The sequence below is a fragment of the Serinus canaria genome, chromosome 8 (assembly GCF_022539315.1).
Source record: "Serinus canaria isolate serCan28SL12 chromosome 8, serCan2020, whole genome shotgun sequence".
In the NCBI taxonomy this organism is placed as follows: domain Eukaryota; kingdom Metazoa; phylum Chordata; class Aves; order Passeriformes; family Fringillidae; genus Serinus; species Serinus canaria.
Window position 1 is genome coordinate 1,067,386 of NC_066322.1, and position 27,207 is coordinate 1,094,592.

General features: G+C 52.6%; 1 protein-coding gene across 1 annotated transcript; it reads left to right on the forward strand.

Moving 5' to 3' along the window:
- The first annotated feature begins 329 nt into the window (after positions 1–329).
- Positions 330–26,193, forward strand: WLS (Wnt ligand secretion mediator). Its single transcript, XM_050977400.1, has 12 exons — positions 330–493; positions 11,618–11,890; positions 17,099–17,223; positions 17,669–17,830; positions 18,574–18,710; positions 19,060–19,228; positions 19,386–19,483; positions 19,977–20,040; positions 20,283–20,426; positions 21,721–21,804; positions 23,292–23,445; positions 24,062–26,193. Exons 1-12 carry the CDS (start codon positions 388–390, stop codon positions 24,169–24,171), a joined length of 1,626 nt encoding a protein of 541 aa, XP_050833357.1. The 5' UTR covers positions 330–387; the 3' UTR covers positions 24,172–26,193.
- Positions 26,194–27,207: the final 1,014 nt, after the last annotated feature.

Here is a 27,207-nt window from a genome sequence, read left to right on the forward strand (position 1 = left end):
CTGGCACAGGGTGCCCAGAGCAGCTGTGGCTGCCCCTGGATCCCTGGCAGTGCCCAGGGCCAGGCTGGAGCAGCCTGGACAGTGGAAGGTGTCCATGGCCGGGGCGGGCCGGGCTGCGGTGAGCGCACGGCGGTGCCGGTGCCGATCCCGGTGCCGATCCCGTTCCCATTCCCGATCCCAGCGCCGCTCCCATCCCCGCTGCCGGCGCTGTGGCGGCCCGGGCGGGGCGCAGGGAGGGAGGGGCGGCGGTCACGTGTGGCCGCCCGGTTAAAGCGGCCGCGGGCGGCGGGAGCGGCACAATCACGGCTGGGGCGGCGAGCGGGGCCCGCCCGCTGCCCGCGGCCCCCGCTCCGTCCGCTGCGCCCCGGCCCGCACAGCCCCGCCAGCATGGCCGGGGCCATCATCGAGAACATGAGCACCCGCAAGCTCTGCATCGTCGGGGGCATCCTGCTCGTGCTCCAAGTCATCGCCTTCCTGGTGGGAGGGCTCATCGGTGAGTGCCGGGGGCCGCTGCCTTCCTCCTCCTCCTCCTCCTCCTCCCGCCGCTGCCCGCTTGTTTAGTGCTGGTTACAGTATCGCTGACTCGCTCCCATGATCTCATTATCCGCTTTTGTAGCCGAGCGATCCCGGCTCCGGGCCCTTTGTGCCCGTCCCGCGGCTGCTGCGGGGGGAGCCGGCCAAGGAAAAGTTTTTGTGTTGCTTTCTCTCTTTTTTTTTTTTTTTTTTTCTTGGCCTGGTTTCAGCCTGGACTTAAAGAAAGAGGGAAGTGGGAAAGCTTCAGTATGGCGACGGAACGCGCAGGGAGCCTCGCGTTTCAAAGTTGGCTTAGAAAATAATAATAATTTGTTTTTTTAAAAGGATTTTTCCTCCCTTCTTGGCGCTGCACCTCCCCGTGCCTCGGCCTCCGAATCGGCCGCGGGAGGAAACCTCCCCCCCTTGCCAGAATGAGAACAAAAAAAAAAAAAAAATTAATAAAAAATCTAGGGGAAAAAAAAAAAAAAGGAAAGAAAAAGGGGAACGACTGGTGGGAGGGGGGACCCCGGCTCTGGGTTTTTTTTTGGGATTCGCTCTTTGTCCAGGCTCGTTTCTGCGGGGGATCCCCCCACTCCCTCCCGATCCCGTTCCAGGAGGGGTCCCCTCCCCTCCCCTCCCTCCCAGCTCCCGACCTCTGTCAGGACGGGTCCCCTCCCTCCCACCTCCCGATCCTCTTCCAAGAGGAGCCCCCTCCGTTCCACCTCCCGCTCCTGCTGCAGGAGCTTCCCCTATTCCCGACCCCCTCCCAGGAGAAGCTCAAACCCTCGTGGGCTCGGCCTGGGTTTGTTCGTGCCCGTGGAAGACCCTCGTGGCTGCCCAGGGAGGGATTTTATCTCCGTCCCCGGCTCCCCTCGGCTCTGGGCTCCCCAGCTCCGCACCGGGCACTCTAAAGCCCAGATTGTGTTTGTTTATGCATGAGCATTCCCAAAGACAGGAACTGGGACACAGCCCTGCGGCGAGAAGAGTTTTCCCTGGGGGATGGAAGGAGGAAGATGGAGGAGAGCGAGTTTGGGGCAGTCCTGGGAGTTTTTAATTTTTTTTTTTTTTTTTTTTTTTTTTTTTTTTTACTAGAAAGCAGCTGAGTTCTGCGCCGGCTCCTTGAAATGATGGGCGCATGGATGTAGCTGCTTTGGCCATGTCCAGGGTGGGAATGTTGCCTTTGTGTCCGGGAAGGGCTGTCCGGCCCTGCGGGCATCCCCCTCTGCCTGGGGCAGGGCCGGCTCCCCCGGGCCCAGCCCTTCCTCCCGGGCAGGATCCCTGCGGAGCTCTGCGGGTTTTCAGGAAGAATCGGGGTCAAATTCACTCCGAAACTTTGTTGCACTTCGTTGGGAGAATAAAGTCGGGCTGTTCTCAGTTTGAGAGGGATCGAGGGAATAGCGCCGGCCGTTCCTCAGGAAGCAGGCTCTGCGCTCCCGGTGTCCATCAGTGATTTGCCTTCGTGGCCTTGAAATGTCAGCCTCTAATAACCATAAAAATTTCACTAAACATTTTGGAAAACTTCAGTTACCCTCATTCTCTTTCTTCCTCACCTCCGTCACAGGGGAGTCACTGGCACATACTGAGTAAAACTCATTTTTCCTGCTCTATGCAGGCCTGAAACCACATGAAGTTTATCAGGATTAGTTTTTTTCCTTCCCTTTTTTTTTTTTTCTCTTTAAGAGCTGGTTCAAGAGCAGGTTACTGAACCCACTGCTGATTCCTGAGATAAAATGTCTTGGCCTGTGCTGTGCAGAGAAGCCAGACTTCATCTTAAAAGGGTTTTTCTAGCAGTTTCTTGCTGCTAAATTGAAATACTTGCTTTTTCCAAAGGCTGGTGTGGCTCAGGAAACCTTGTTTGTGCTGGCATTTGGGGAGAGATGTGACTAACAGATGTTTATGGCTGGCTTTACAGGGAAAAGACAAGTGTTTCTGCTCAGTTTTGAAGGGATTCAGCGATTAAAGAATTTAAATTATGTTGGTTCAGTTTTCCAACTGGTTTATGTCCTGCTTTATTGGCTGCTGTTGCTTCTGAGCATCCACCTTGTGCCCTCCGATCCTGGATGGGTCTCCCAGGTGGGGCTGGAAGCTGCATGGACAGGTTGGATGGACTGGGGCCAGCAGGGACAGGGATTTGGGGCTGAGTTCAATGCCCTGCACAATGGAGCTCAGTCTCTGCATCCTGCTGGAATTCCTGCACAAGCTCAGTCACTCCATCCTGCTGGAATAAATGCATCTTGTATCTGTGGTCAGGTCCTAGGGGGTGCTGCCCCCAAAGTTCTTTAATTCCTGGAAGTCCCCGCTTTGTTCTTCCCCTCAGATCAAACTGCTCTAATCAATCATCCAAACTGTTCTTTCCTCTGCAGTCTTTACCCCTTCTGATGCATTTAAGGAGCTCAGAGGCTCATCCCTGAGCCAGCAGCTCCTAGCCAGCCCTCCTGGGAGCTGCAAATCCAGGGATATCTGCTGCTTGTGAAACACCAGGTTCCATGTGTAACCTAGGTGTGGTCTCCAACATCTGGCAGGATGACACACAGCCTGGGAGGCTGAGCAGCTCTTCCCAGGAACCTGCCCTGTTGTGGGCTCCCTGTATCCCTGGAAACTGATCCAGGATCGGGCCTGACCCCTTTAGCGGTTCCCAGGCGTGTGGTGTTTCCCACGAGGAGACTCCGTGTGCTGAGCAGCGGGTGGGTGGCTGGCGTCCCGAAGGGATCAGAGCTGTGCCAGGAGAGCTGCCAGTGCCACCCCACAGCTGCTCCCAGGGGTGCCACCAGGTGGGCTGGGAGCAGAGGTGGCACTGACACAGTGGCCCCGCTCTGGTTTGATGCAGCGCACCCAACAGACACCAAAATCCGGTTATTTTGGTGTGCCCAGGTCTAGACAACCCAAAATACGTACACGAGTGGGACAGGGCTGCTCAGCCCAGCCAGCCTTTCCCCTCGCAGGCACTTAGGTCATGTTTCAAAACAATGACTAAGTGCTCTATTTTAACAGATCCCTCGTGCCAGTCCAAAATACCCAAATGCAGCACGTTGGTACCTGATACAACCACCACAAAGCTGGTTTTCCTCACACCAGGGGGTTTCTGCCACTGCTGGTTCCCAGCTCGCTTTTGGGCAGTCAGTGTGTGATGTCAGGGTTTTAATGCAGCTTCCTTGTTTCCAACAGCTCTTTTATTTAGCAGCAGGAACCTTATCAGCTCTCAGGTGGGATTTGCTCAGAGCTGTCTCTTGGCAAAGAACAAGATGCACACGGATGGGAGAAATTCCTGTGGCAGGAGGAAGCTCCTGTGCTAACAACTCCCTGACAGGAGTGTGCAGCCAGGTGGGGGTCAGGCTCTGCTCCCAGGGAAGAAGGGACAGGATGAGGGGAAACAGCCTCAAGCTGTGCCAGAGGAGCTTTAGGTTGGATATTTGGGAAAATTTCTTCATGGAACATGTTGTCCAGCCCTGCTGCAGGCTCTCCAGGGCAATCATGGAGTCCCCGTGCGTGGAGGGAGCTTTGCAAAGCTTAAAAGGAAGCAAACACCCCAAAAGAGAATTTTATTGGGCTGTTTCTTTGCTGTGCTTTGGGAATGAACTGTTGGCTCCAGAAAGTGGGGCTGTCACTACTTGAAACCCCACAGGATTCCTGGTGTCTGCTCCCTTCATGGAAAACATCTTGCTTAAAGGTCACGCTTCTGGGCTGTGTGTGATGTGTTCAGTTGGGATGCAGCAGTGGGAGATAGAACACGATCCACAAAATTAATCCTGATGCAGCCTTGTCTCCACTATCCTGCCGTAAATGATGGCATGTGTGGATTACAGGAGAATGGGATCCCCAGGAATGGTTTCTGTTTCCGTTTGTGAGGAATGGGGCTGATGATAATTTACAGGCATGCCGGCATTCCCAGGAGCCCCTGCCTGCTCTGCCTTCCCTGGATCCAGTGTGGCTGTCCTGGGATGCCACCAGGCTTGTGACAGTCCCGGACAAGGCATGAGGACAAACCTTGCACCTCCAGTGCTGGGGCAGTGTTGGGTCTCAGGACAAGAGAGACCCCGAGGGGCTGGAGCGTGTCCAGGGCAGGGAAGGGTCTGGAGCCCAGGAGAGGCTGAGGGAGCTGGGAAGGGGCTCAGCCTGGAGCAAAGGAGGCTCAGGGGCCCTTGTGGCTCTGCACAGCTCCTGCCAGGAGGGGACAGCCGGGGGGTCGGGCTGTGCTCCAGGGAACAGGGACAGGAGCAGAGGAAATGGCCCCAGGCTCAGGGTGGATATTGAGAATATTCCTTCATGGAAAGGTTTGTCCAGCTCTGGCACAGCTGCCTGGAGCAGAGGTAGAGTCCACATCACTGGAGGGGTTTAACATCCCTCTGGATATGGCACTTGGGGACATGGGGCAGTGGTGGCCTTGGCAATGCTGGGAGCAGTTCAATTCCTGGCCTAAAAGGACTTTTCCAATGTAAACAATTCCATGATTCCACAGCTGGACCAGCTGCAGCTTCCACCTGGCTGTGCTGCTGCTGGGAATTTTGGCTGGGATGTTCCAGTGGAGGTCACCACAACTGCTCCAGGCCAAAGCTGAGCTGGGACACCCCGGTGTCCTCCTGGCAGCTGCCAGGGTGGAAGTTGTGTGTGCAGAATATGACTGGATTTATGTGGGTTTGATGCCTCTTGGTTGTTTAGAAAGCAAAACTTCTGATTACAAATTATCTTTCTCTGTGGAAGCTGTTGGAGTCTCTTCCTCGTTGCCTTTTCATCCTGGTATTTATACATATATAATGTTATTTTATATCTATATCAAAAGGAAAAAAAACCCCCAGATCTCTGTGCAGCAGCAGCCCAGCTTCGAAAACTTTTTAAAAGGGAATTTTCAATGATTTTTTTTATGAGTTACTTTAAAGGTACCTTCCAGCTTGAACTTCCATGATCCCAAGGATGCCTTATCCCAAACCACAGATCCTTGGTTCAAACAAGCACAGGGGATGCAGAACTCTCTGTGGCCCAGGCAAACCCAGAGCAGGCTCACACCCAGGGAGGTGCTGCAAGTCCAGTGCCCACCCGTACACTGTACAAATTTAACTGATTGGAAAAGTGGAGGGATTTATTTAGCACATGAGTCCTCTGGGCTGAGGGGATGGATTAAGGAGGTGCAGGTTCACTGCTCCCTTCCCTGGCTTAGGCTGGAAAAAACAGAATTGTTGTGACTGGAGGAGCTCAAACTTCCTTGTGTGTCTGGCCCGGAGAGATAATGAGTCATGTGTGGCCATGGCTGAGCAGCTCTCCACAATCCCAGCTCATTATCTAAATGTCTGATTTGGCTCCTGAGCCCCCAGTTTCCAGGATTTCATTTTCTTTCCTGGGATTTCATTACCTTCCTCGGGCTGAGCTGATCTTTTGACAAGGAAAGCAGTCGGATTTCCAAGGTATGGATAGGAAAGAGTGTTTCAGGCTGGGGATAAAGAACATTTTTGTGTGCCTGACTTCCTTTCATGCAGGGCCTCTCCAGGAGCTGGTCGGTGCTCCGTGGCCATGAATGCCAATGGATCCTGTGTATAGACACATTCCTGCAGTGCTGCAGCCTTGGCAGAGGCGCTGGGAGCCAGGAGAAAGCAGACACGGAAGGTCATGTCTGTTTAGTTAGGTCTGCTCAATTCTTCTTTTGAGGAGCTGTAACTGTAGCTGAATGGGCAAAAGTGCCAGAAATGGAGAGTTCCCAGGCAGGAATGGCAGTGCTGGGCCCTGGGGAGCTGGGAATCCTCAGAGGTGCTGGGTTTTTCTCTTTTCACAGCTGCACCACTTCCAAACCCAAACCTGGGAGAGCTCAGGTGGCAAGGTCAGTCCTCCTGCTGCTCCCCCTGTGCTGATTTAAATGTGACCCGAGCACTTCCCAAGCAGTGCTCCTGCTGCCTCCCTGCCCTTTGAGAGGGAAAACCTCCACACAGGAAGCCTTTTCCTTGGTAAATAACACTTGTGGCCTTTGAAGTCCCTGATAGCCTGGGAAAGCCTTTGAAGGCTCAAGGTGTCCAGTGGGGAAGGGCCTGGCCCGGCCCATTCACATGGAGATGAAATTCCTCACATATCTGAGCAGGGCAGTTTCCAAGGTATCTTATCTTGGGGAGTGTCAGGCTCAGGAGAAAAACTGCAGGGTAACAACAGCTCTTCCTGCTCCTTGGGATCTGTATGCAGGATTTTTTCCTGCTCCTTGGGATCTGTGTGCTTACATTGGTTGGGAATTGCAGGAAATGCATCTCATCCCACTGGAAAACTGACTTGGAAGAAGATCAGGCTCTCTGTGGCAATTAGTAAATCAGTCTTACCTTTTTATTTCTCCTTTTAAATGTGTTTGAATATCCATTTCTGCATTTAGGGAGCTCTACTCATGCTCACCTCATTTGTATTCGTTGCTGCTGTTGAATATGGATGTGAATCATGGAGATCATTCATTCAGTCCTCCCAGCAAGTTGTGCCTCATGAGATTTCCCTGCTTTGTCACTTGCCTGGGGCTGAGGGAATAATTCCTTATCTCTGTTCCCCAGGAGCCCTTTGGCTGCTTATCAGGGAGCTGGGAATCCCCTGCTCCCTCAGTTCTAAGGGCTGTGGGCATGGATGCTCCTGCAGCTCCTTGGGAACTGATTGGTTGGGAAAAACCTTCAGTTTGTGCTGTTCTGAAGAGGCTTTGCTGGTAGCAAAGTGCAAAAGTAGCACTGGAGAATAAACCTTGAGGAAAAACACAACCCCTGGGACATGAGAGTGTCCAGCCATATGTGACTGGCTTGTAGAGTCACAGAATCCCAGGATGGTTTGGGTTGGTTGGATCTTAAATCCCATTTTTATCCCATCCCTGCCATGGCAGGGACACCTTCCATTGTCTCAGGATGCTCCGAGCCTGTCCCTGTTCCAGGGATCCAGGGGCAGCCACAAAGTTTCTGTTCTGATCCAGCAAACTTGGGTTTGATGGTTTGGACAGGTTCATTTTTGTGGTCTGGAAAAAGAACCCAGAGAAACCTATAGTACTGAGAAAAAGCCTCTGAAACAACAGAAATATGGGTGTTGAGCTGCAACAGGATATCTGGAAACTCCCACTGTAAATCAGGATGGAATGGGTTCCCCGGGGCTTTAAAGGATTTTGGTCTGGATGAAGCCTGAAGTCAAATACAAGAAAGAAAAACCTTTCCCAAGGGGAGTGGGCTTCCAGTAGGCAGTGGGGTTATTTAAATATACAATTAGTCTGCATATAAAAGCTGCTTCAATGTTCCAGAAAGCCGTGTGAAATAAGAACTATCAAGGAAGTAGTAATTAAAAGTCTCTGTGTCACTCAAATTTATTAAACTGCTGCCATCGAGGTCAGGAAAGAGGGAGGCAGAAAAAAATCATGCTGTAGTAAATATGCATTTATAATGCTGAGTGCATGTATGGTGTTATCCAGGTTGTGGCCGTTCCAGTTGGAAAAGCTGGGTCTGTCCATGATAAATTAGCTTGTTTATTCCTACCCTGCAGTCGCTTAGGGTAATGAAGCAGAAGCCCTTTGTGTGTGCTCGCTGGGAAGTGCTGGCTGGCTCCGAAGGGGGTAATTGAGTAGAAAAGCAGAATGCTCCCGGTGCCGGGAGAAGTTAAATCCCCCCGAGGTCAGGGGGATTCAGCCTTTAATCAGTGTGGACACAATGCAATTGAGAGTTTCCAAAGGGCTTGTTTATGGTGCTGGAGCAAGGGTCGGTGGTTAATGGGAGTGCTGGAGGTGCTGGGATGAGAAGGTGCAGGATGTGATTCCCAAGGTGAGGGCTGCTGGGGAGCTGAGAGGGAGTGGAAATCCTGGAACTTGAGGGCAGGAGGAAGGAGGTGTTTGAGGCTCCATCACAGGAACTTTTTGAAGATCTACTTAGTTTATTGAAATTAAAATACCGATCTTACCCAAACCTAGGTGTATGTAATATCCCCCCCAAAAATGCTAAAAAATTGAGCTCACTTGTCTCAGTAATTTTTTTTTAACCCAGATTTAAGTCTAAAACCAGAGAAGCAGTGTGGCTTTCTTTGTTTGGGGACTAGCTCCTGAGGGAAGCCCCTTGGACCTTGTTTTCTGCTGTCCTGGTGGGATCAGTCCCTGAGCCCCCTGCCCTGACCTCCTGGCTGAATGGAAAGGATGAAATTCTGTGCAGGAGTTGTTTCAGTCAGCTGAGGTGGCACTGGCAGTCCATGGGAAGCCCTCCCTGGCAGTGGTGGCCACACTGGTGAAGGAGTCCAGCTTTCCCAGTATTTGCTGACCAAAACCATTGCAGGGAGCAGCAGGATCTGCTCTGCCCCTGTAGTTTGGGATAAGCTTGGGATTTATGCTGTGAACTGGGCACCTTTGGAGGCCCAGCTGGAGGAGATGCAGAGGCAGAAATCTAGGGGAAATTTAGACAAATAAGTATTGGGAAGGAATTGTTCCCTAGGAGGGTGGGGAGGCCCTGGCACAGAGCAGCTGTGACTGCCCCTGGATCCCTGGCAGTGTCCCAGGCCAGGCTGGACATTGGGGCTCGGAGCAGCCTGGGACAGTGGAGGGCGTCCCTGCCATGGCAGGGGTTTGGAACGAGACAAACTTTAAGGTCTCTTTCAGTCTGTGATCCTGTGGCAGTGCTGGCAGCTCCAGCACCTCCTGCCCATGGCTTTTGGCACTTGGCACTGCTGGTCTCCAGGCCCCTGGCACGAGGGGTCTCTGCCCCATGGCTGCTGCCAGCCCCTGGGGCCAGGACTCCCTCCTGGGGGCTCCTGGCTGAGCTGGCTCCCAGAGAGCTGCACTCCCCTGGCTCCTGCCCAGCCTTCCTCTGGAAGCTCTGCTCCCCTCCTACTCCAAGTGGTACCTGCATTCCTGCAGCTCTCATGGCAGCGAGCAGCACGAGGCCAATGCACTGTGCTGTGCACACAGAGCTGTTCAATTACTCAATTATTTACAGGCTGACAGAGATCCTGGGATCCGTGGGGCTGCTGCACCCCCCGGGCTGGGGGCAGAGGGGCTGGGGCAGCCCTTGGCACCCCAGCACAGCCCAAATCCCTGGGTGAGAGCTTTGTTTTGCATAGCACTTTGTAATGCTCTTGGCTGAGTTGGCTGCAGCTCCACAAAGCTTTTTTTTTTTCCACTTGGTTCAACGCTCACTTGGATTTAATGGGCCAGGAGCCAGATCAGTAATGGAAGCCAAGTGCCGGCGTTTGTTTGGTGCGCGATTCCCGACGAGGAATATGTAGAGTAATTGTCTCATGCTCCTCAAAGCTGTAACTTTGGCAGAGGGGAGGCTGCAGGGAGCGTGCCAAGTGTTTAAAATCATAATCAGGCAGTGATGAAAACATGTATTTATGGCTATAATGAGTTGCATCAAAGCAAGAAACGTTCGGCTTCTCTGTAGAAGGAACGCTGTCTCTTAATTCAGAAATGCCTTCGAAATCACCCAGAATGTGTCAGAGTTAAAGAGCTCAGAGAGCTCGGCTGAAATGCCTGGCTTACTTCACAGCAATATTCCTGATGTTCCCTTCCAGCTGCAGCTCTAGCTGTGGTTACTGGGCTCTGCATCGAGGCACGGCGGAGGAATCAACATTTATTGCAGTGTTTTATGCACTATGGGCACGTTGTGAGAGTTCTGTAACCCTGGACTTGCAGCTTCATTTGTGTTTGTTTGTTGAGTGCTTTGTTTTATTCTACTTTGCTGTTTCTTGATGAAGTATTTAGGGTGGATATTGTGAAAGGTTCTTCCCCAGAGGGTGCTGGCACTGCCCAGATGCCCAGGGAATGGGCACGGCCCCGAGGCTGCCAGAGCAGCTCCAGGAGGGTTTGGACAGCTCTGCCAGGGATGCCCAGGGTGGGATTTGGGGTGTCTGAGCAGGGCCAGGGGCTGGATCAATAATCCTTGTGTGTTCCCTCCAGTTCAGGATATGTCCTGATTCTGATATCAATAACTTCTTTGGTTTTGGGGTTGCTTTAATGGCTGAGTGTTGTGTGATTCCTGAGTGCAGCAAGGGTTTGGGATGCAGCAGTGCAACAATGCATCCCAGGAGCTGGGATCCATCTGGGACTACTCCTGAATCCTTTCAGTGGGAAAAGCCCTCTAAGGTCAGCGAGTCCAACCATTAACCCACCTGCTCACACCAGTGCCCTGGAGCCCACCCTTATCCCGACATCCCTGTGCCTTTGGAGCTCCTTTGGAGCTGGAAGAAACTCAGTGCTGTGAAAAAATGGAAAAAATGCAGTTCATAAACATTTGGCTTTTGAGTAACTTCCTCCCGCCTGGCGTTGAGTCACCGCTCCCTGCCCGTGGGAAGCCGTGGGGATGTCACCCTGTGCCGAGGTGGCACGCTGGGCAAGGTGCTCCACAGGGCTCCTGGCTGCCATCCCAAACGGCTCCAGAGCTGCTGGGATGATCCTGCTGTGCCCAAATTACAAGGGAGCCAGGGCTGAATCATCTGGGTGTAGCAGTGCGGGGCTGGGGGCAGCCAGGAGCCCTGACTGGGAGGTGAAGCTCACTCTGGGGTTGTTTTCCTCCTTGGAATATTGAGTTTGTATGGTGGTGTTATTGCTGCTGGAGTTTTTTGGGGGGGCTGTGATCTGTAAGAGAAGTTCTGGATGATCAGAATGAGGATGGTGACAACATGAAAATCACCTGCAGAGTCTCACTTCCCATGCCACTCACTGCCCTGGAGGAAAATCTTCCTGCCTGAGGAGATGTTTGGCCTTGCATAGTGCAAATCCCTGTGGTAAATCCTGCCATGCCCTGCAGGACCACGAGGTTTGGGATTAGTTTATCCATCCAGGTTTCTCTGGGCACATGCTTTCTGTGTGGATTTGCTTGAGTGAGCACAGGGAAAGGAAAAGATTTCAGTAAATCAGGCTGATTTTGTGTGACCGTGGTATCCGAGACTGAACCAACAGATCCCAGCTCTTCAATTAATCCTAATTTGATCCCACTACAAAGTCAGTAATACATCTGTGGATGTAATAAAGTTAATTACTTGACTGTGAGATCAAAGAGCTGTGAAGGAGCAGCACTGGGTGCATTTGTTTTAAATTGCCTTCAAAGAGTTGAGCGGGGAGCTGCGAGTTTCGGTGGGGAAGCCGCTGTATCAGATGTCTGCAGATGCTACAAGTGTGCTTCTCTTGCATTGCCAGCCCCCAGCCCCACGACAGCTGTTCCCTACATGTCAGTGAAGTGCATTGACGTGAGGAAGAACCACCACAAAACCAAGTGGCTGATGCCCTGGGGACCCAACCACTGCAAGAAGCTGAAGGACTTTGACGAGGCCGTGAGCAGGCAGATCGAGGCCAACGACATCGTGTTCGCCGTGCACATCCCGCTGCCCAGCAAGGAGATGAGCCCCTGGTTCCAGTTCATGCTCTTCATCATGCAGCTGGACATTGCCTTCAAGATGGACAACGACCTCAGTAAGTGACTGCCAGAGGGAGCTGCTGCCTGGCTCTCATTGCCCAGAGTGCCTCCCCTGATGGGGTTTGTACCTCGTGCCGTGAGTTGTGTTGGTGCCACGCTGTGAGGTGGTGCTGGGGCACTACCTGAATCTGGGAATTGGTGATCCTGGAATGGTTTGGGGTGGGAGGGACCTCAAAGTCCATCCTGTGCCACCCCTGCCATGGGCATGGACACCTTCCACTATCCCAGGCTGCTCCAACCCAGCCTTGGGCACTTCCAGGGATCCAGGGTGGCCACACCTTCTCTGGGCACCTTCTGCCAGGGCTTCCCCACCCTCACAGCCAGGAATTCCTTCCCAATACCTAACTTTAATTCCCCTTTTCTCCATTTGAAGCTATTATATAAATACTAAATAAATACATAACACCCTCCCCGACACACACAAAACACACAACTCCACCTCAAACTCAAATAATCCTGCACTAAAACCTGCAAAATTATGTTGAGAGCAGCAAGGGCAGGACTGCTCTGGCCCTCTCTGGAAGGGAAGTTGTCCATGTGTTTGCATGTTTTAAAGTGTTTGGGGAAAATCCCTCTTTAACTATAAGGTACAGTGAATAAACAATTTGCTTTCCAGACTGGCTGGGCTGGGCTGGGCTGTGTGGAGCTCCTGCCCTGGCTCCAGCCTGGCTGTGGGGCCAGCTCCATGCTCAGGGATCTGGGGGGTGAAATCAGTTCAGGGAGTTAGTTTGGGTTAGGAGCTTTTTTAGCCATCTTTGTGTCCTTGACCCCTTCCTGCTCAGCGTGGAACTGTTCGTCCAGCTATTTATCCCAGAATCCCAGACTGGTTTGGGTTGGGAAGGACCTCAGAGCTCCAATTCCACCCCCTGCCATGGGCAGGGGAACCTTCCAGCCTTCCCCTATCCCAGGCTGCTCCAAGCCCTGTTTCACCTTGAGCACTTGCAGAGATGGAGCAGGGAGGATTTAACACATTATCATTAAGATAAGTTAGAAATGAGATTGTAGAAAGCTTTCACCTGTGTTCTTATCCCTGTAATTATCTCTGACATACAGAGAGAGCAGCTTTGTGCCTTTATTAAGGCCTCACCTCCTTCCACTTGGACAGATGATTGCATTAGGGAAACAGCTCTTTGTTCCAAGGATTTTCAAGCTGAACCACCGTGCTGGAGTCAGGAGCTGGTTGAGCCCTTGGAGCAGGCTGCTGGAATGCTAACCCAGCCTCTGGCAGCATTTCTGCTGCAAGAGCAGAGCCTTGCTTGGGCTTTGTGCCCTTCAGTGACTGAGTCCTGCACAGGTGGGGGGCTTTTTTTGAGATCTCAAAGCAGAACTGCTCATCTAGGGCCACTCCCTGGGTAATAAAAAGGAAGTTTGGGGATTGTCCACCACTTTGTACCAAGCTGAAGGCAGGTGTAAATTAAGTGTAGAATCTCAGAAACTAGCAACACATTTCTTGCTTGCTAGATTGTGTTGTAACAGCTCTTGAAGACATAAACAGCAGACTTGTTAAGCTGAATTAACTGCATGTGTGTGTCTGTCCCCTGCTGTTAAATGAAAGGGCCCCATTGATCAGGTGATTGGGATCAGTTCCTCGAAAGGGACAGCAATAAGGGTGTGAAATAACCTCAGCTCTTCCTTTAAAGCAATAATTCAAGTTTCCTCTCTCTGGGGCTCTGAGCCCTCCAGGCCTTCTCTTGCTGTGGCTGATGCCAGCAGGGGCTGGTGCCAAACCAGGGCCACTCCTGGAAGGCACCACAGCTGCTGAAGCCTCTGGTCACTGTCCTGAAAACTGTCTTGGAGCTGCCTCAGATCATCCAGGAAAGCAGCACTGCTGGGAGCTGCACAGGATTTATCCTCCTGAAGAAGCTGCTGCCTGGGGCACATCCTGCTCCTGTAGCTCCACTGCAGGGTCTGAAGGTGCTGTGCAGGGTCCTGGGCTCTGCCAGTTCCCCTTGGCCTTCACCAGGGAGGTTTCTGAGCCACTTCAAACTGTCTCCTGCTTTTTTCCTCCAATGCTCTTGGTTGTCCTCTTCCCCTGCAATTCCTAAGCAAGGCCAAGGCACAGAGTAAATGTGCATTTGGTTTTTTCAGGGTGCTGGGTGCCAAAACCCTCCTGGGGCAGGGGCAGCTGGGCTGTGCCTGTTGGGAAGTGTTGGTGACTCATGGCTGACTCCTCATCCACAGAGAGCTGGAGTCAGTCCTGTGTCAGATCTCCTCTTCCAGGACCTGTCAGCTCTCCTCATCCAGCCAGAAAGGGTTTTTCTGGACACAGGGGAAGGGCAGCTCTGGTAAGGTGTCCTGAGAGGGCCTGGCAGGGGCTGAGGCTCCTGGAAAACCTTGTGGGATCTCACCTTTCACAGGAGCAACCAGCCCTAATCACCTGCACCTTGGGAACTCCCTCTGGACTTCCAGTGGTTTTGAAACACAGATTTTTTTGGAATGCAGATGTTTAGAAGCTGAGCTGCTTCCCTGTGTTTGTCCCTCCCAGAAAGCTGGGAGAGAATCAGGCTGTTCCTCTGAGGAAGAGGCTATTTCTGTGCTGTCCCTTTCCCTTCTTGATGCATTGTGCACTCAATTATTAAAACCCCTTCCAGAACTGGGAAAGGAGGAGGCCAGAGGAACAAGATGGAGTTTCTTTGGAGCTGGAAAGCAACTGTGTACAGAAAGAGGGCAGAGTGCTGCAGCCTCCTTTTCTAATTCATCCAGCCTTAGGCTTTTTGGTAGGTTTTGTAATTTTAGGGAGCTGGTGAAGCATGGAAGTGTAATGGAAATAATTCCAGCATTTCTGCTTGCCTGCCATAGGCTTCTTCCCAGCCAGCTGTGTGAGTGTGCAGCTGGCACAGAGCTCCCCCCTGAAAAAACTCCACTATTTTTAGGCCATTGTAATGGGAGTGAAGATATCCTGGGCAAGTATTGTCCTATAAAGTGATTCATGGAAAAGCTCCTGGGCAGTCAAATGCCACTGGTAAAAATGACAGTGGTGGTGTTTGGAGCATGAGTAGGGAGTCCCTCACTGGGAGGGTCACAGAGCTCAGGGCTGGGAAACCTCCAGGAGCATGTCTTGTCCTCATTTGGGTTGGAAGGACCTCAAAGCTCTTCCAGTGCCACCCCTGCCATGGCAGGGACACTTTCCACTGTCCCAGGCTTCTCCAGCCTGGCCTTGGGCACTGCCAGAGATCCAGGGGCAGCCCCAGCTGCTCTGGGCACCCTGTGCCAGGGCCTGCCCACCCTCACAGGGAAGGATTTATCCCATCTAAATCTGATCCTGCTCCCTCTCAGTTTAATGCTGTGCAGGAAAAGGACACCCTCCCCTCCCCAGAAAATTGTCTATTCACCATCTGATTAATGGGAATAAGGCACGAATCTCCTTAAGATTTGGTTCTCTGTCACTGTCCTCATTTGTTCCTCAGGCACAATGGGAGTTGCTGATGGAAGGCTGGCGTGGGATTCTCATGGAATCATTTAGGTTGGAAAAGACCTCTAAGATGGAGTCCAACCACTAACACAGCTCTGCCATCAGTCTGCTGTGCTGAAATATATGGGTATATGGATATATCTGTATTTTATGTTGACAGCCCTGAAGGGCCTTTGCACAAAACTCATTTCCAAGGGGAGGTGTCACCCCAGCAGAGAGACTGATGGAATTCCAGAGGGAGCCTCTAATCCATTGGCCTGGAAAGGCACGCAGCAGTTCATCTTCTGCCTTCTGGTTTTCATACTCCATGGCAGCAGCAACATTTGGACTGCAAAGATGAAATACTGAAAGCTGTTTTTCTTGGATTTAATCCCAAGCATTCCAGTTGGTTTTATGGCTTCTGAAATGGAGTTCATGGTTCTTTTTAGCCGGGCCAAGTTCAACCTTATGTTCCCATTTATCTGTTTTGCTGGTCTCCTAAAGAGCGGATCTGAGATGGCAAATTCGTGTTTCATGGAAACCCAGCTCCTGGCAGCTCTGGAAAGGGACTGCATGTGGATCTGGATGGTACCAGTCACGTGCACCAGAAAATGCTCAGAAAAATCCTGAAGTGTCCACATCAGATGCACAACCCAGCCACCTCTAAAGGGCATAAAAATAGAAATGCCAACCACAGATCCCATCCACGCCCCTTCCCATCCGGTGGGATGAGTGTGCCACCACATATTCCCAACAAAAATATAGCTGAAAAGATGGTCCTGGAGCCATCTCCCAACACTTCTCCAAGGTGGATGGTTCTGGAGCCATCTCCCAACACTTCTCCAGGGTGGATGGTTCTGGAGCCATCTCCCAACACTTCTCCAGGGTGGATGGTTCTGAAGCCATCTCCCAACACTTCTCCAGGGTGGATGGTTCTGGAGCCATCTCCCAACACTTCTCCAAGGTGGATGGTTCTGGAGCCATCTCCCAACACTTCTCCAAGGTGGATGGTTCTGAAGCCATCTCCCAGTGCTTTTCCAAGCTCAGTGGTTCTGAAGCTTTTCCAGCACCTGTGGCTGTTAAGGGTTTGGTGCCGTCCAAAAGGAGCTTGGGCTGTAACATGCACATGCTCATTTTGGAGCATGTTCCTCGTTCAGAGCCTTCCCTGGGATCTGTGCCTGATAAACAGGAGGATTTTCCAGCTGGTGGAGCTGGTACAGACTTGCCTCAAGTTTTTAAACTTGTTGATGCTCCTTGGCAGCCTCAGCTGCTGCTCCAGTGCACGAACTCGCTCAGTTTTGGCTCTTCAGTGAGCCTGTTCCAGCCTGAACGAGCCTGATCCAGCCTCACTCCCTCCTGGCAGCAAGGACCCCCTGGCAGTGTCCTGCCAGGAGCACCTTTCCCAGCTGCTGTATCCCAGACTGTCACTGTGCCCACGTCCAGGAGGGGATGAGCTGCTGGTCCCACAGGGATGGGTGACCTTGCCAGGCCAGGAGCTCGGTGTGTGTTGCTGGCGTGCGAGCTGGGCCACCTGCAGAGGCAGGAACAAGTCAGGGCAGGTGTGGAGGAGCAGGGGAGGGCTCTGCAATGTTCTGTAAGTGAGGAAGGGAGAGCATCAAAACCCTTCTGTAGAACAACTGTAGCTAAACAAGGCACATAGAAAACATCAGTGCTGTTGTGTGTGGCTGGTTCTGAGTTTTTTCCCATCATAGCGCAGCTTCAGTTTGTTAATTATCTTCATAGAGGAACTTTGTGTCGTGTTTCTTAATTACTCTGGGAACCTTCTGAGCCTCCTGTCTCCTTGCTGTTGCAGAGGAAAACGCAGAGATCACCCTGGATGTGTCGCTGGCCTATCGTGATGACATGTTCGATGACTGGGAGGAAATAGCACATGCCATAGAGATCAGGAAGCTGAAGTGCACCTTTGGCTCTCCAAAAGTAAGGAATTTGAATGACGCTGGTGGTGCGGGTGAGTGGGAGTTTCCTCTTCCAATCACAGAACCAGAGAATTGCCCTTTCCATGAAAAAAGTTTCCCCAATATCCAACCTAAACCTCCCCTGGCATGACCTGAAGCCGTTTTCTCTTTGTCCGCTCACTTTTTATCTGGGAGACAAGGCCAATCCCCAGCTGGCTCCCACCTCCTGTTAGGGAGCTGTACAGGGTTCATCTTGAAAGGCTCCCATTAAAGCCTGAAATGTGAACCTGTCTGAGGTCAAACCTTACTTGCTCAGTGATCCTAAACAATCCAAAACACGAGGAGAGGTGTCCCTCAGGCACTGTGTCACACACGGGCTCTGGGTGCTCCCGGTGCTCCCAGCTGGAGGGCTCTGTGGTACGCTGGTCCCAGGGCTGAGGGCCATGTTCTGCTCCTGCCCTTTGCAGACGGTGGAGTCCGAGGGCCGTCACTACGACTGCGACTTCCTGCCCTTCATGGAGATCGGCAGCGTGGCACACAAGTACTACCTCATCAACATCCGCCTGCCCGTCAACGACAGGAAGGGCATCAACGTGGGCATCGGCGAGATCAAGGACATCCGCCTCGTGGTGAGCGTCCTGCCCTCCTCTGCCACCCAGCATCTGTGCCCGGGCTGCTGCAGCTCCTGCCCCAGCTCCTCTGCCTCCAGGGGGACTGCCCTCCTCCCTGGGAATGCCCTGCTCTTCTCAGGAGCCCTCCCTAGGCCTCCTCCTCTTCCCAAGGCTCCGAGCTCTCTGCATCCTCTGCTTCCCACCACAGTCTGCCTGCAATGCAGAGTCCTTCAGGAGCTAAGGAGAACAGGAGGGTTCAGAGGGGGCCTGGTCTGCCTGGAGTTGGCTGTAGCCATGTGTGGGAAGGCTGTCAGTGATCCTTGCTCTGCCTGCCCTCGAGGCTGGGTGAGCAGGGATGCTTTTCCCAGCTGGAGCCCTCCCACCATGGCTGCGGTGGCTGCAGACAGCGGTGGGAGGATGCGTGGCTGCAGAAACACATTAATGAGCCAATGCTCTTCCCACCAGGGGTGACTTGGCTCCATGAGGCTCTCGTTACTTGTCTGGGAGTGATTCTGCCAGCTTTTTCCATGCTGTGTCAGAATTCCTCTCTCCTTCACCGTGGAAGACGTGTCTGCTGGCATTTGTTCTCAGACCTTCTGGAACCTGCCCAGGTGTCCTGGGGGCACAGTGGGCCCCCGTTCTCTGTCCATCATTGGTCAAACCATTGTTGGGATGCACTTCCATGTGTGTGCCTCTCCTGACACTCCATGAGGAGAAACACAGGGTGATGATGTCAAACCCTGTACCCTGCTTTTCCTCAGGGCATCCATCAAAACGGAGGCTTCACCAAGGTGTGGTTTGCCATGAAGACCTTCCTGACGCCCAGCATTCTCATCATCATGGTGTGGTACTGGAGGAGGATCACGCTGATGACACGTGCCCCTGTCCTGCTGGAGAAGTGAGTAGGGACCCGTGGTGGCCCAGGGGACCCACTGAGGTGGTCATTGCTCCCAGGCAGAGCCCATGGTTGGGAGATAGGAATTGAATTGTCTCTTCTCCATCCCCTCCCTCCACCCAGGCACACTTGGAGCTGGAGACCTCCACAGCTTCTCTTTTCTTTCCTGTTAAACCCCTGGAGAAAAAGGAGCTGCTCTGAGGAGCTCAGTCCTAGGGGGTTTGGTGGCAGGAGGTGACACTTCCCAAAAAGTGCTGGATTTCCTTCTGTTGCTCTGCACACACAGCTTTGGCTTTTGGGGCTCTGTCCTTCCCTCACACACTGGACAGAGGTGGTGTTTGTGCCTATCCAGGGTCATCTTTGCTCTGGGAATTTCCATGACGTTCATTAACATCCCCGTGGAGTGGTTTTCCATTGGATTTGACTGGACTTGGATGCTGCTCTTCGGAGACATTCGACAGGGCATCTTCTATGCCATGCTGCTCTCGTTCTGGATCATCTTCTGTGGGGAGCACATGATGGTGGGTACCACACCCGTGGGAAGGTGGTTTCCAGCCCCGCTTCCAGGAAATCCTGGCAGCTGATGGTTGGAAATGATGCTGTGGGGACTTGCACCAGCTGAGGGGATTTCAGGCTAACTTGTTTTCCTTTTTCTCTTCCTCCCCACCTGGTGACCAGGACCAGAACGAGCGGAATCGGCTCTCGGGCTACTGGAAGCAGGTTGGACCCATCGCTGTGGGCTCCTTCTGCCTCTTCATCTTCGACATGTGTGAGAGGTGGGTGCAGCTGCACTGCCCAGGCCATCCCAGAGCAGGGGCTCCTGGCCACCTCCTGCAGCGGGGACCACCTGGGTCCCCATGGCTGGGTGCACAGCCCCATCTCCCAGAGCCAGGGCTCCTGGAATGCTCCCAAGTGTGCTGGCCATGAAAACACTTCCCACCTCACCTTCTCCCTACCTGCATGGGAAAGCAGCACAGCTGGCTTTTCTCCTGCAGAACCTTGGGAAAAGGTTCATCCCCAGAGGGTGCTGGGCACTGCACAGATCCCCAGGGAATGGACACAGACCCGAGGCTGCCAGAGCTCCAGGAGCACTAGGACAATGCTCTCAGCCACAGTGTGGGATTGTTGGGGTGTCTGTGCAGGGCAGGAGCTGCACCAGTGATTCCTGTAGGTCCTTCCAGCTCAGGATCTTCCCTGATTCTGTGATTCCCAGGCTGCAGAGTGGACAAGGGGCCCTCTGACAGTTGGTGTTTTCTCTCCTCTCTGCAGGGGAGTGCAGCTCAAGAACCCCTTCTACAGCATCTGGACCACCGAGGTGGGCACGGAGCTGGCTGTATCCTTCCCCTGGTTTGTGGGAGAGGGAGGTGCTCCCTCCTGCCAGGTCCCTGGGAGGTGTGGGAAAACTCTCTGGTTTTGGGGGACAGGGGCTGGCCAGGCACTGCAGGAGATCACTGGAGAGCTGAATATGGGTAATGGTTTCTAGGATTTCCTGTTAGTTTGTACCATTTTCCCTGGGTAATGTTTTCTAGGATTTCCTGTTAGTTTGTCCATTTTGCCTTAACTTCCTCTGCACAGATGGCCTTTATTATAGTTGCAGGGATCTGCCTGTGCCTCTACTTTCTCTTCCTGTGTTTCATGGTCTTCCAAGTGTTCAGAAACATCAGTGGGAAGCAGTCGAGCCTCCCTGCCATGAGCAAGGCTCGCCGCCTTCACTACGAGGTAAGAGTCCTCTGTGGGGCACAGATTCCCTGTTTAAAAGACATTTTGGACCTCAGAGTCTGTTCTGAGACCCCCTTTATCCATAATCTCTTCAAACTTCAATTTCTTCTCCTCTAATATTAATTTTGTGTTAATTGGGAGGTCTTGCTAAGATCATCTTGTTTTTCATGGTATAAATTTGGATTTTTGGGGTCGTCATTTCCTTACAGAGTCGCTGGAGGGTCAAAGCACAACACATTCCCCACATCATCCCCAGTTTTAGTCCATGATTTTGTTTCTTTTTCTGTCCTACCTGATTTGCCTGCTGCCAAACCTGAGGCGCTCACTCTCTGCTTAACTTGCTTCTACAGGGGTGCAAATATTTATCCCTAAACTAATTCTGTTAAATTATGGTCACTTCTTCTTTAAACAAGTTGTTATCACTCATCAGGAATGCACATTAAAAATTCAGAAAACCGGACTTGAAAGAAAGAATTTGAAGCAGATACTGAGCGTTTTTCCCTCTGGCAGGAGGCACAGGGGTTCAGCTTGGGGTGGAGAGCTGCTGCTGCCACACTCCACATCCACACATCTGGGGAGCAGGGATCTGGTGTGGAAGAGTTAAGTTAATAGTCCTTTGTTGTCGTGGTGTGGCAGGGTAATTACGCAGACACTGACATTTCCACCTCAATTCCAGAACCAGGTTAAAAAAACCCACGCACTCACCCAAAACCAAAAGAATTTGTAAGTAAAAATGTAGAACCAGTGAAAGCAGGGGCGGTGGGCAGTGGGATTGCCTGCCAAGGAGTTTGTCTCGGAATCTCCACTCTGTGCTAGCCAGCCAGGTTTTCCAGACATCGGAATTGCTGCAGCTCCCTCCCAGCCAGGCCGGGGGTGAGGATGAGTGTGGTGAGACCCCGAGCCCACGCTGGGGCACCGACCCCACCTCGTGTTTGTTTTACAAGAGCCGTGAGCTGTCGGGCCGTCCCTCCTGCAGCCCTGTGTGCCACCTCTTCCACTTAATTAACTGCTGCTCAATCAGTCAGCGGGCAAATGTCATGGAAAGGCAGCGCTGTCCAGACGTGCCCACCCCGCGCGGAGCTTCCGGCAGGAGCGCAGACGTGTGGGGAGCGGAGGATATGGGCTGTGCTGAGCACGGCACAGGAGTGGGTGGAGGTTGTTTTGCTTTGGGGTTTCGTGGGTTGGACCCTTGTTTTATTTTTTATTTTTTATCCTCGTGTCTTGTCTATCCTAAAACCAAAAATGGGTTTTGTGGATTCTGTTAATGTGACCAGTGACATTTCTCTCTAAACAGGGGCTGATTTTTAGGTTCAAGTTCCTGATGCTCATCACCCTGGCCTGTGCAGCCATGACTGTCATCTTCTTCATCGTGAGCCAGGTGAGGGGTGGCTCTGGGCTCCCCGGGAGAGCCTCAGCCGCTGCTTCTCAGCCGCTCCTGACGCCGCTCGTCGCTGGTCAGACAGGACTGGCCTGTTCTGAGCACGTTTGATAACAAGTTGCTTTTGAAGAAGTTGTTTTGGTTTGTTTGAAGCTCTGCCATGCAGTTGCTGAGGCTGGAGCCGGCACAGAGGCCCTTGGCTCCCGGGGAGCGTTGGGGCTGCGCCGTGCGGAAATCGGCCAACAGGCTTTAGTCATTTCTGAGAACTCAGCAAGAGGAAAATGTTCTGTTCATGCTGAAACACTCAGGTGGCTGGCTTTGTGTGCCCACGGAGATGTGACAGCATTCAACCTTCCCTGGGCCGACTGCAGCCTGCTGTGCCCAGCAGTAGCTGTACCTGTTTGTCCTGAGCTCCCGTGTCACCTCTGTACGAATGAGTTTTTATCATGGCTTGAATCATGGAGTCACAGACTGGCTTGGGCTGGAAGGGACCTTGAAGCCCATCCCATGGGCCGGGGCACCTCCCACTGTCCCAGGCTGCTCCTTGTCCCATCCAGCCTGGCCTTGGGCACTGCCAGGGATCCAGGGGCAGCCCCAGCTGCTCTGGGCACCCTGTGCCAGGGCCTGCCCACCCTCCCAGGGAACAATTCCTTTCAATATTGCATCCATCCCTGCCCTCTGGCAGTGGGAAGCCATTCTCTGTGTCCTGTCACTCCATGCTTTGTCCCCAGTCCCTCTCCAGCTCTCTTGGAGCCTTTTAGGCCCTGGAAGGGCTCTGAGCTCTCCCTGCATCTTTTGCCTCTCCAGGTGAGCACCCCTAGCTCTCCCAGCCTGGCACCATGGCAGAGGGGCTCCAGTCCTCAGAGCATCTCCATGGATCTCTTTTTAAGCTACTGTAGTTTTCTTCTTGGCCTTTATGTTGTTCTTTAACAGAAAGCAACATTGCAGCCTGAGCAGTCTGTGTATCTTCAAGGAATATTAATATTGATGATATTTTCATGGATGTTGACAGCCCTCAGCATGTGGCAGGTTGGTGCTGTCAGCCTGGTCCCTCCTCAGCCAGCCGTGCTTAGCACATCAATTCCCCCATTATTCAGGCTGGTTTTCCTGCTATAAAAGGTCTATTTTTAGCAGGTGGATGTTTAGGGATGTCAGTGGTGTCCCCAGGTAGTGCCCTTTGTGCGTCAATCTGTGCTGAGCACATGCTTGTGGCAGGGGTATCGCAGAGCGCAGCGGTTCGGTCACAGTAAATGAGACATCAGAGCTGAAGAAGTCCTGAGGGAATCACTTTGTCAGGAGCATTTTGTCCCTGCAGACCGAGTCTGAAGAGGAGAATCCCAGCCTGACTTCTGCCTCACTGAACCTGTTACACTCCATTTCCTCCGTCCTGTCGAATTGATGCTGTTCTCACTGATGTATTCCAAGGCTGTGTCTTTACAGAATTTCCTCTTCCTCATGGCCTGTCCGTGTCTGTTTTCCCTGGACAGGTGACAGAAGGCCACTGGAAGTGGGGGGACATCACGATCCAGGTGAACAGCGCCTTCTTCACCGGCATCTACGGGATGTGGAATCTCTACGTGTTCGCCCTCATGTTCCTGTACGCGCCATCCCACAAGAACTACGGCGAAGACCAGTCCAATGGTAAGTGTCCCCAGGTGACCTGAGGGCTCTCAAGGGGACAGAGAGGTACAAAGTAGGGGGTGCCTTCTGTGCCTTTTATTTTGGTCCAAGTGCACACTCAGCGCCTTGAAAAGTTTTGCAAATGATGGTTTGGGTTTCCAAGCAGGCATTTGAATTAATGGCTGGGTTGGACAGGTTTGACTTTTAGCCAAGGCTGGCTGGAGCCTTTGGGGTGGTTTTTGTGCCTTTTAGCATTGCCCAGATGAAACTGTGTAGCTCAGATGAAGGGATGAGGAGTGGAGAAAATAGACCCTTCTGCCAGGGAGTTGAGGAAAGCCAGATGGTTCTGCCTGAGCCTCCTTTTCTCCAGGCTGAGCCCCCTTCCCAGCTCCCTCAGCCACTCCTGGGGCTCTAGCCCCTTCCCCAGCTCCATTCCCTTCTCTGGACATGCTACAGCCCCTCCATGTGTTTCTCGTGCTTCTATTTAAATAACTGTAAATAAAATAATTTATAAGAAAGTCACTGGTCCGTGGCTTAGGCAGATGAGCGGTTGGAGGGAATAAAGTGGATCTTTTCCTTTGGAATAGTCCCACATTTTATTGAGAGACCTCACTGATGGAACACCTTTGTTTGTCAGGTGACCTGGGGGTGAACAGCGGGGAAGAGCTGCAGCTCACCACCACCATCACCCACGTGGACGGGCCCACGGAGGTGTACAAGCTGGCTCGGAAGGAGGCTCAGGAGTGACACGGAGGTGCCTCAGCAGGGACCGGCCTGGGGTGGGGAGCAGAGGACACACGAGTCCCTCTGGCTGGAGAGCCCTCTGGCCGCATCCGCTCCTCGAGCACCCCGTCCCTGGTGCATTCACAGAGCAGTGACAGCGAGCAGAACATTTGTAACTCTTTACTATGGTGTAGTTATTCCTGGGGGGAGGGCTGTGTATATTGTGTTACACTCGGGCACGTAAAACCCTGCTGGAAGGGCACTGAGGTTGCAAAGTCACAGGTGCGGATGTGGGGCCAGGGCAGAGCTGCCGTGGGGATGGCTTGAGTTTGCTGGGTGTGCTGGTGCATAAAGCTGCTGCAGGGAGCTTAGGCAGGAGCATGTGCTCAGTACTCTGGGTTTGCTCCTGTGTGCAACTTACACAAGGTGTTGATTGCGGGAGGAGCCTTGTTTTAAAAGCATTTAGTTCCACCACTGTGGCTGTACTGACCTTGTCTGAGTCTTTGGGGCAGCCCTGCAGCCACCCTCTCTGGCTGGATGAAGCACAGCTGGGAGAGGAGCAGGCTGTTAGTAAAGCTTTAGTAGAAGCAGGGACTGCTTTCTCAGCAGGTTTTGCAGCTGTTTGCTGGATACAGAGAATGGCCAGCCTGGATGCTGAGCTGAGTTGCAGGAGAGCAGAGCACTCCTGACCCAAGTTCCCAGCTGGCTGATCCCACAGTCAGCTCCTCCCTGTTCTCAGTCCCTTTGGCTTCCCGTGCTTTTGTGGCTTCCTCCACCTTCTCCTTTTGTTACAGTGCATCCCTGGGAGCTGGGCAGTCTCGCTCTGTGCGCTGCCAGGCCGGAGCAGAGCTGGATTCTTCCAGGGATTAAGGACTTGAAAGGATCCGCTGGTCACGCACTAATGTGGATCTTTGCTTTCCCAGAGCAGACACAGGCACCTCGCTCAGCCCCGTGCTGGGAGGCCTTTGGCAAAGAGAGGGGAGTGGGAACTGATCTGGGGTAGAGGCTTGAGCTGAGCCCTGCTGGGCCCAGTTCAGAGAAGTGGATGGTGCGGAAGGGTCTGCACTGCTCAGGGCACACCTTCCATGGCCTGGAGCGCCCAGAGAGCCCCCGTGAGCTGGCAGGAGCAAACTTCTGTGTTAACTGCTGGTAACATGTAACTCACCCTCCCAGTTCTGGCCCTACAAGATAAGAATCTGCTGCTGCTGTGTGTTGCTGAAGCATTATAGGGGAGGCAGAGAGGGGAAACTCGTTCCTGTCAGCCCAGGTACCATAACAATCCCCACCCCAGAATTTATTCATTTACCCTCATCCATTTATTACAGCTCAATGCTATGAAAAAAGAGAGGGTGGCACCACAAGATCAGCTTGCATGGGTTTGATTGCTGGGCACCATCATATGGGGACGTGTCACACCAGGCAGACCCTTCTGCCAAAGGCCTGCTCCCTGTGGATTCATTGCAGCTCCTACTGGATTTTCTTAAAGCGATTCTGTTTGTTGTGTTTGCCCTCCCCGGGATGCCCAGCTTCCCCTGCCCCTGGAGGCCAAGCAGGTCCAAGCAGTGTTCCTACTGTAGTAGCTACTCCATTAGAAGTGAATTAAATCGACGCACATCCCTGCAACCCCGCAATGTTCCCAGCTGAACACGCGACTTTGCAACTTTGCCATCCCTTTTTCCTTGGGTTCTTACGTGATATTTATGTTGTTCCCATAGCTGTGTCCGTGGGTTCTTTTCCAGCTTAGACTATAGCATTGCCTTTTGTAAAGGCTCCCCACAAATGGGGAGCTGCAGCTTTCAAACCAAATTCTGTGTCAAACACCAACAGTTTGTTTATGGGGCGTGTGTGTGTGCGTGTGTGGGTTTTTTATTTCTTCATTCCTCAGCCCAACTCATATGTCTTGGAAATAGTCCCTGGGTCTTATTAAAATATATCCTTTTTTTTTTGTTTGTTTGTTTAGGTTGAGTTCAGTTTTTACAGAATGCTTTAAGCAACCTGGAAAACATGTAGTTTTGTTAATTTAAATAAAATATACAATATTGTGGATTTGTCATTGGAATTTCTCCTCATCTCCAATCTCCTCTGACAGTGGGAAGCCATTCCCCCCTGTCCTGTCCTGCCGGACCCTCATGCAAAGTCCCTGTCCTTCCAAACCCCCATCCAAAGTCCCTCTCCAGCTCTCCTGGAGCCCCTTTAATTATGGAAGGGGCTCTTAAGGTCTCCCTGAAGCCTCCTCTTCTCCAGGCTGAACAACCCTGCAGGGTTTTCCTTCCTATCCCTGCTTGCCAGCCTGGAGATGTCACAGCTGTGCCGTGACCTTTGTGTGTTGGCCATCACCCCACTGCAGTGTTGATTTGGGCAGCACCCTCCAGCTGCTCCCATATTTCAAGGTGCTGCTGCCCACTGCTTGGAGCCTGCTCTCCCCATGTTGCCTTGCTGTCTATAATCCAGGGAAAATAAAATTTTAAAAAGTGTTGGTGTCCTCTCCCAGGGAACAAATGACAGGATCAACAGGAAACAGCCTCAGGTCATGCTAGGGGAGGTTTAATCTGGGAATTTGGGAAAATTTTTTCATGGAAAGAGTTGTCCAGCCTTGACACAGCTGCTGAGGGCAGGGGTGGAGTCCCTATTCCTGGAGAGATTTGAAAGGCATGTGGATGTAGCACTTGGGGACACAGGGCAGTGGTGGCCTTGGCAGCGCTGGGGGAATGACTGGACTCAGTGGTCTGAAAGGGCTTTTCCAACCTAAATAATGCCGTAATTCTTTGATTTTTCTGCACTCGTGGAGTAGCGGAAAATTTGATGAAAACAGACGAAGTTCATATCAAGAGCCTGAAGTCCCCTTGCAGGAGGGGCTGCCCTGATAAACAGCACCTGAGAGAGGGCCCGGGTGTGAGCTTTAGGCAGAGCCCGTGGCTCTGTTCCCGCTGCAGCCTGTGCTGGCTCCAGCCAGGCCACAGGCAGTGCAGCTCTTTGGGACCTCAAGAGTGTCAAAAGAGCGAATAAACGAGATTTCAGTGCCTGTAGCACCGCCACCCCCGCGCACACGCTCCTTTCCCG

Bases quoted from the DNA above. Each gene is read 5' to 3' on its own strand.
- WLS (XM_050977400.1), top strand. From the start codon at position 388: ATGGCCGGGGCCATCATCGAGAACATGAGCACCCGCAAGCTCTGCATC. The intron at 20,427-21,720 runs GTAAGAGTCCTC...CTCTCTAAACAG, and splicing joins CTCGCCGCCTTCACTACGAG to GGGCTGATTTTTAGGTTCAA. The intron at 21,805-23,291 runs GTGAGGGGTGGC...TTCCCTGGACAG, and splicing joins TCTTCTTCATCGTGAGCCAG to GTGACAGAAGGCCACTGGAA.